The sequence below is a fragment of the Gavia stellata genome, chromosome 18 (assembly GCF_030936135.1).
Source record: "Gavia stellata isolate bGavSte3 chromosome 18, bGavSte3.hap2, whole genome shotgun sequence".
Classification (NCBI taxonomy): Eukaryota; Metazoa; Chordata; class Aves; order Gaviiformes; family Gaviidae; genus Gavia; species Gavia stellata.
The window spans coordinates 11,234,968-11,243,655 of NC_082611.1; the positions used below are offsets into that span (position 1 = coordinate 11,234,968).

Below are 8,688 nucleotides of genomic sequence, written 5' to 3' on the forward strand. Positions count from 1 at the left end.
TATAGTCTGCTGAGTTGAGAAATGTACCTCCCTGTAACAATGGTAAGTTACTGCTTCTGAGCAAGGGTTACTACTGCAAATGCCTCCACATGAAGATCTGCGATAGCTACATCAAATTATTACCCACTGATTTTCTGAATTATAAATATTTATTTTTTTAATAAAAGAGTACATTACTCATAGGAAGAATAAAAATCACATCAGTAGTGTTACATCGTATTTAACTGTCAGAATTCTCGATACTCTGCAACACAAAAGTAACAAATCTGCTATATAGTATATTTTATATATGTTTTTTTCCCCAATGGGTTGATTTGTAGCTGTGTCAATCAGATGCTTTACATGTCTTACCAAGGTGTATGAATTCCAGAACTGCTATCAAAGAAAAGGCAAAAGACTAACTACTGCAGTCTCAACATAGACTGGCTCAAGATGCTGCAGAATTTCAAGGCAGCACTTGTATTTCAATGTGAAGGATGTATTTTTCCAGCACCTACAAGCTAGTACGGTTCACTATCAATTACTCATAGAGAAGATAATATCTTCATTTCATAATTTTCTGCACATCTACAAATTCTGAAACATTTTAACATTAATTATTAGATACAAAACCACATTTCCAGAAAGGAGAGTTCTGTATCGATTCTCTTACTTCGCTATTAGGGAAGTGAAGTAGTATTTTGCAGCCTAGACTAGAAAGTGATGGGACTATTTTTGGACAAGACCAGATCTTTTTGTTAGCATGGATCTAACAGGGATCACTGAGTCAGACTTGCTTTGTTGGCTAAGATTAGTTTGTTTCATGATTAAAAAATGTTTATGGTAGACTAGAACAAGAGCTCACAGGTTACAGAAAGTTGACACCATGGATCAACCAGAATCTTTTCATATTCTTTAGTGTTTCTTTTACCACTTTTTATCTAGCACCCAATTACTTTCTAGGTAGCAAATCTATTGATATGGGATGCCCTAAATAGGAGATGGGATAGATTTTTTTTGAACTCTTCAAATTAGGCTGGTTACATACTGTTGATGAATCTTCTTGTCTCTTACGACCTTCTTCCTACTTGGATTTGAGTAAAATACTGCTAATAAAGATTTTTACCACTAGCACAAGTCTGCCTTGTATTCTTACTCTGAGAAGGATGTGAAGTAATCATGCAAACACTTTGGTTACTCTGTAAAATTTCAAATATATAACCTTTCAGTTCTACAGCACGTATTTTTCATGCCTTTATGGGACTGGTTCACTTAGCTAGCACACCCGAAATTCATACAGCCTTTTTTTTTTCAGATGAAAAAAATTGCAGTATTGCAACCAGCATGCAGGGATACCCTCAATTGTTCTGGTAGCAGAAATAAAGCCCAAAAGTGAAGGTAAGGAGATTTTGCTTGATGTCATGAAGTACAAATGATCAAAGCATAAAACGATGTAAGTATAATTTTCCATGCTTTTTTTTTTTTTTTTAAACACACAAATACCTTAGGTAAAAATAGCTAAAAAATACATTGTTTGCTTGTTATCAGGCTGCTAACTTAAATATCTGGAATACGATCAATAGATGTCAACCTGTTTTCATTATATTGAACAATTCAAGAAAAAATGGTAGCAGCTATTTCATATTTTAAATCACATGTTAAATAGATTGCTGCTCTGTGTGCATGCTTCTTGCTTCAGCCTTTGTTCCAGTCCCAAGCTATGCTTCAGGAAAATGTCACTTATAAAATATTTCTCAGCTTTTTTTTCCTGGAATAGTCCCCTCCCTGCCCTTTAACACTTAAAGAATTTGAGTGCTTTTAGTTTGGGCCAGGAAAAGATAAAAGGTAAGAAATAGAACCAATTAAGATTGTGAGTTTATTTGTTCCAACTCATCAGTTAGAAGGAAACAAATGAATCGTTACAGGTCTCAGTGAAAAAAGCTCTTATGAGCAGATTTTTTTAAGAAGGTATTTTACTTCATCAATATATTTGTTTACTGAAAAGACACCACTGAATGACTATGTAAAATGTGTTACAACAGACAACATTCATGCTGACTGTGGCCTGCGCACTTTCTTGGGTGCTTGCTTTGGTGTTTTTGAAGACTTCTTGGCTGACTGTATTGATTTGCCAGCTTTGGGTGTTGCAAAAGACTTTGCTTCAGGCTTTTTGGGAGTCTTTTTCATCTCTTTTTCTTTTCTTGCTTCCTTTGGCACGCTGAGCTGCTTGGCTTTTTTCTGTTTTGGTGATGTCTGCAACTCTGCACACTCTTCTGTAACTTTATGTTCTGTTTTGGGAGTCTCCACAGCTAGGTGTTGTTTCTTTCTCTTACCAAGGGGTGTTTTAGTTTTCTTGCCCAGGTTGTCACCTTTTTCTGGACTTGGTTCCATTTTCTGTATTTAAGACACACAAAAAATTACCCTTCCACCTAAGTAAGAAACATCTTAACTGTTTTTCAAGACAAAGGATCAATGAAAACCAAAATCAAAATTATATATGACAAATGCTTTGTATCGATTGAACTGTGCCCTAGCCCAAATAATCTGTTCACATTTCAATCTGAAAGCAGAGGATTAAACACAGAACCAAATCATGAAAATAATGAAAAAATAACAAAATAGTAAGAAAGTAAATGGATTCAACAGATGCAAGGATCCTCTTGGCCAGTCAAGTCACTGACCTCTGCTGGCAGAGCTTTAAACCACAGTCCTCCTCTTGCCCCATTTCCAGGCTGAATAGATTGAATGGAGATCAGCTCTACTTAAAGTCCAGCTGCACACACACAAACTGACTGCACTCTTATTTGTGCACTAGGCCTAGTATTCCCTAGAGTTCATCACGTATTCCCAAATGGCTCTCATGAAAGAAGACTGCTGTCATCAGAACAATTCATACAACCCAACTCTAGCTGTATCTATCCCAGGTCTCTGGAAATAGGGCTCTGGCAATCACATCACGTGAGCTAATCTAGACCTGTTGCATGACAGCAATGTGAAGCAAGCTGTATGAATTTTTTTTGTGGGCCTGCATGTAATCATAGTTTTCGTTTGGGCATCCCTGAAGAGGTACGTCATTAGAGTTTAAGAATATGCTCCAATCATGAATGCAGTATAACTATGTTATTTCTAAGTGTTACTGTTTTATTCATCCAAGTATCTTTCCTAGATATTTGTTAAACGGGAGTATTAACAGTCTGGTTGTTTTGCAGACATGTTAATGACATGATCCACATGATCCACATCATCTCCAATACTGGCAACAATAAGTCCATACAGTATTTCATGCAAGCTGCTAGCTCTCAATTTATATTATGTGATTGTTAATGTTGCATATTACTATCCTAGAGAATGTTACTTGTTTTTCAAAGTTTTGCACTCCAGGCAGAAAATAGTAAATTAAAATACATTAAAATTTAATTTTACAAGAAATTTTGAATTAGAAATGTTATGATTTACTAGCTGTTTCTCAATCATTTAGACTTTCTTCTGACTTCAGACTTGTTATTCGACCTAGACAAAACTGCTGCTATTCAGAAAAATACGTAAAAGAACAATAACCACTGGCTTCCTTTGTCTGTAAGAGGGGTTAACTAAAAAAATAAAACACCCCCAAAGCAAAAAAAAAACAAACCCAAACAAACCATCTCCCTAAGGCACATCCCACACATACACTCAACTCTTGCTTTCGTGATATATTCACAAAAACCCAGTTCATGTGAAGTGTGTTGACACACACTGTTCCCTAAGGAGCAATGAACGACTTAAATAGTTCAAAATCTTCAGTTTTAACTGAAATGTGAGTTTCTCAATATTATTAAACAATTACCTTCAGCTCAGCTAAGCTAGTTGTTTGCATAGGCACCAGTTGTGGAATTTCTTCATCATCATCACGATCACCTGGTTCTTGGACTACTTCTACTTTTGCTTTTATTGCAAGCTCCTTGGCAGCAGCAGTATTAATTTCAGTTGTCAAACTGACTTGACTTGAATTCAGTTTTTTAGCTGCCTTCTTCGGTTTCTTGTTCTCTCCCTTCTAGAATAAATTGGAAGTACATCTCAGAAAAATCCCCATAACATTTCTAAATGTATAGTAATTGTTTTAATATGGTTAAAAATAAAATGGTCTAGCAACATTAGTTTAAATATTGTTGTTTAATAGACCTGGACTGGTTCACCATATGTAGAATATGAAAAAATGAATTACTTTCAGAAGTTTATTATAAATGGCTTTTAAGTAAACGATAATAATGTCACAATTACAGACTTTAAGTTGAATATATATGCTCCAAATTTATTTTAGACAAAAGAACATAATAAGCAGAACTCAGTACAAAAGAATATCTGATTATTTTCTTTTTTTAATAAAGTGGGTGAGTCCCCCCTCATGTGTACAAATATATAAGCTTGTGAATTATTCAGATGCCACTGATTAGCCAACAACTAACGGATGCATAGTCTGAATACATGTATATGTTAATGAGTGTATTTTCAGAAGCCAAATGTAAATAAACAATACAAGCAAAAGAATGAATCTCAGCTCCCTACAATTTAGGACTAGAAATGCTTCACTTAATTATTTCCAGTTCGCTTTACAACCTATCAGGGAGTTTCCATGATTTTCTTAGTATTACTAAGTGTTTGAAGCGCTCAGAGTCAGGAGCGCTTAACCCATTCACAGCCATAAATGCCTGAGATCAACTGCTAAAATGTTTGAACCAAACACATCAGACACTATAATGCATAAAAGGAAGCCAAAGAACTAGTTTTTCTGATCTGATTTTATAGAAAGTTTGAAAATTTTATTTTTTTACCTTTACTTCCTTTTTTTTGAGAGGTGGCTGTCTGTCAAGCTCATCCAAGTTGGAGATGTTTGCAGTAAAAATCGGAAGTGCAACTGATTTAAGTGTTTTGAGGTGAAGAATTTTTACGTTTTTCCAATTCTGCAACAACAAAAACAGTATATTATATGAAAATAACAAGGCTGAATTATGAACTAACTTGGCTTTAATGCAGTCCATCAGCAGTACCTTTGGTAACTTCTTAGCCATCACCTCAGCTGCTGCAATAATATTATCTATTATCTCGTCAGCTTTCATTCCAGTGTGACCTATACGTGCTGTACTGAAAGAAGTAAAGAATAATATTTATACGTGAACAAATAAACATACTTCAAGTTACTTGTTCTTAGGCATACCCAGAAATGAAAAAAGCCCACCTATCTGCAATTATCTAGTTTCATAAAGGATGGCAGGCTATTGCAAAAGTCTTTTGTAATAACAGTCAGAATAGACTTACCTGTATTAACCCCTCCATATTGGGATACGCAACTTCTGCCTTATATGACTATGCATATTACCAATTGAATTCCTTTCAGATGCACAATAAATGAAAAACATCTTACAAGAATAGAATATTTTGAAAGTAGTTTTTATCTAATTTAACAGAAATATTTTTCTAAGATTGTACATGCTGTTTGACAGCGACAGTTGCCTAGAAATTCCTTAGGTATAAGGAAAAGAGACAAAAAGTGAAACTTTACTGTAAAACTTCTTAGTAAGTAGAACAGTAGAACTACGGATTTCTTTATACAGGTTATGGTTCAAAATGGCCCGTATCTGGAATGGTGACCCTTAACCTCTTTTATTCACATATTAATGGAATAAAAGTAACATAAAATTCCTACAGTTAAGGTACAACCATCCTTCAGGTGAAGTATTAATCTACTCATACTTACTAACAGCACCCTTTGTTGGTAACTGGGAGTGTAGTCCCCTGGATATGTTTTTGTAGCTCCTTAGCAAGATTTCTGGCTTTCAGGTTTACAGACAAAGGTGCCCTAAAAAAGAAAGAGGAGAAAAAAAATATTAAAAAACCCAACCCAAACCAAACAAAACCACACCACCCCCCTGCAAAAAACCTCAGCCAACCAAAACTTTACTAAGAAGAATGTAATCATAAAAAGATAATGCAAAATGGATACACAGAATTATAAGACCTACTTTTTCCTTTCATAAAAGTGTTTTCCTAGATGTGAGGGCAAAAGCCTTCTAATTCGGTCATCAGACAGAAAGAGATCAAATCTGTTCAGGAGGCGACGCTTTGCTTCAAATAGTTTATACTCTTTTTTGAGAGTTTTGTATGAGATGACCTGCAATGCAAGTACCAGTTTAGTCCCCACTGCTGAAAACACAGCCTAGAATACTTCTTAGAACTGCACAGGATTAACTTGCAGAACTGATAGTCTATCATGGTGCATTATTTCAGAACATTAAAGACAATCAAATGAAAAAGGATACTTTTTTTTTTCAGGAATCAAACAATATGGATCTCTTGTATAGTAACTGTGAATCACCAAACAGAACTTGAGTACATGGTAACATCTAAATCAAGGTTAAATACAACAGTAGAATTATTTTCTAGTTTTATTGCTAGTAGCGTAAACAATCCAATCCAGATGCAAAGAACTCAAATATTCTTTTACATTGTGAGTTTTTCCAGTTGCTTACTCAAACTACATAGAGCATTTATCTAGCAATTACATGATTGCTAAAGATCCTGTTTCAAACTGAAGAAACTATTCTGAATAAATTTTGTATTTTAGAAAAACTACAGTTTTAATAGTCAGAAAAATCTTACTAGAGATCATTAACTCAGAACCATTGAAATTAGAATATTAAACAGCAGAAAATAACAACTACTTTCCCTTTTTGTTGGTACAAGAGGAAAGAAATAACAGTACTGTACTATACCATCATATATCTCTTTTACCTGGCTAACACTTCTGATTCCATTCTGGATTAAAAGTTTCTTGTACAGATTTTCAGTCTGTTCTGCTGATAAATTTGGTTCATCCTTTGTGAACAGGCAAACCTCAGCTGTTTCTGGTCGAATGCCATGGGGCAGTGGTCTACAACGAGAATACGAGATGGGACAGGGAACGTCTAAGAGGAGAAATAAGTTTTTTCCAGGACTAGGTCTACATGGAGAGATCATTGCCCTTTAACAAGTACGGCAGGGAAGCTATGTATCTAGATCCTGTTCTTTGTTAACTACTAAACGTCGTCAGTGGAACCTACACTTCTGAAAGCACACAGAACTCTAAAAGTTAAACAATCATATACCATAGCTCCAGTCAGATACACCGCTGAATCCATCTGTCCTGCCAGAGGCCGTTACCACACAGGTCCTGGGAGGATGAGGAGGACCACCCATTCTCCTCATTTACACCATGGCTGCATCCAGTCATTAGACAAGTCTTTGCAGTACTGATGCCCAGATAAATAGACATAAACTTTCTCAATATAGCATAACTACAGTTTCAAAGAAAACCTATAATTCATATACAGTTTTGGGTATCACAAGAAAGAAGAAGGGTTTTTTCTAATGATTTGGTGGTGGGTCATGACAAAGAAGAAATTGATTTCTTTTCTTGAGCTTCAGGACTGAAAGGCACGTACCTTGTAACTGGCAACCAACAAAATCAGTACTCTCTGTGTGCAGGAAGCAGCACAGCCGAGCTTCCAGTCACCCCAGCAGTGGGGGCAGAGCAGGCATCGGACCCGGCAGTTCTGGCTCACGGCGCGGGAACTGCCGGGACAGGACCGTGGCAGTCAAACCCCTTCAGCTCGGAATGGGCAAAGTGCTCTTTTCCACGCCAAAGGACACGAGCCACCCCTGTAACTACACGGCCGAGGCTGAATTTCTTACATTTTGATGACCTGAGCCACCCGCGGGACCTTCCAGACCGTCACCAGGAGGTGGACGTTCTCGCTCTCGTTGAGGAGCAGCGCGTCCCCCTTGGCCTTGCTTCTGGCGAAAGCCAGGAGGGCCTCCACCGCCTTCCTCACCTGCAAGGGCGCGACAGCAACCGGAGTTAAAGCCCAGCCCAGCCCGGCCCGGCCCGGCCCGGCCCGGCCGCGCTCCCGTCACACAGTACCTGGGCGCGTTCCAGATGCTCCGGCCCACCCGCCATGGCTGCTCCGGCGCCACGTGCAGCCGCCGCGTCTGCGCACACGCCGTCTTCCGGGGCACGGCGGGGCACGTCCGGGGGTGGGGGGGTGGGCGTGCGCGCGCGGGGCGGGGGCGGGAGGAGGCGGGGCTCCCGGCTCTTCCGTCCCGCCCCTCGCGCGCCACCGCGCCGGAGCGTGGGTACGGTGCTGCGTCCCGCGTGGCGCGTGTGGGGCCTGGCTCCGAGCTGAGCGCGGGGGGTGGCCGCGGAGGCCGTCGCTTCCTGGGGAGGCAGCTTTGCCCCAGAGGGTGGCGCAGCCCTCGGGATGGGCCGCAGGTTCACGGGCTCATTCAGCTTGGAGCAGAGCTCCGGAGGCCGACAGCCCCGCCTGCTCCAGCAGCGGGGCCAGCCGGAGGTCAGGCCAGCTTGCTCAGGGCTGTACCCAGCCGGGGCTTCACAGCCTCCAGGGAGGGAGGCTGCACTCCCTGTCTGGGCAACCTGTTCCTATGCCCGAGTGTCCTGATAGTGAAAAAAAGTTTCTGTCGTACTCGCCTTCTCTATTGATGGTGCTGTATCGGTCCAGCCCAGGATGCTGCTGGCCACCTTTGCCTCCAGGGAACATTTTTGTGGGGGCTCACGTTTAGCTTGCTGTCCCCCAGGTCCTTTCCAGCAGAGCTGCTCCCCAGCCAGTCATTGCCCAGTGTTGTCGCAATGGGCTACTTCTTCCCAAATGCAGGTTTGCATTTGCCTTTGCTGAAGAT

At 39.7% G+C, this 8,688-nt stretch overlaps 1 protein-coding gene across 1 annotated transcript; it reads right to left on the reverse strand.

The window, feature by feature from the left end:
• Positions 1-286: 286 nt before the first annotated feature.
• On the reverse strand, positions 287-7,951 carry RSL1D1 (ribosomal L1 domain containing 1). The gene is made up of 9 exons (XM_009816115.2): positions 7,916-7,951; positions 7,687-7,826; positions 6,748-6,886; positions 5,979-6,127; positions 5,714-5,815; positions 5,007-5,100; positions 4,791-4,919; positions 3,806-4,012; positions 287-2,373 (listed from the first exon to the last, which is right to left on the reverse strand). The coding sequence occupies exons 1-9, from the start codon at positions 7,949-7,951 to the stop codon at positions 2,029-2,031; spliced, it is 1,341 nt and encodes a 446-aa protein (XP_009814417.2). The 3' UTR covers positions 287-2,028.
• Between the last annotated feature and the right edge of the window lie 737 nt (positions 7,952-8,688).

Bases quoted from the DNA above. Each gene is read 5' to 3' on its own strand.
- RSL1D1 (XM_009816115.2), bottom strand. From the start codon at position 7,951: ATGGCGGGTGGGCCGGAGCATCTGGAACGCGCCCAG. The intron at 5,101-5,713 runs GTAAGTATGAGT...TACTTCTTTCAG, and splicing joins ACCAACAAAGGGTGCTGTTA to TACAGCACGTATAGGTCACA. The intron at 4,920-5,006 runs GTACTGCTGATG...TTGTTGTTGCAG, and splicing joins TGGCTAAGAAGTTACCAAAG to AATTGGAAAAACGTAAAAAT.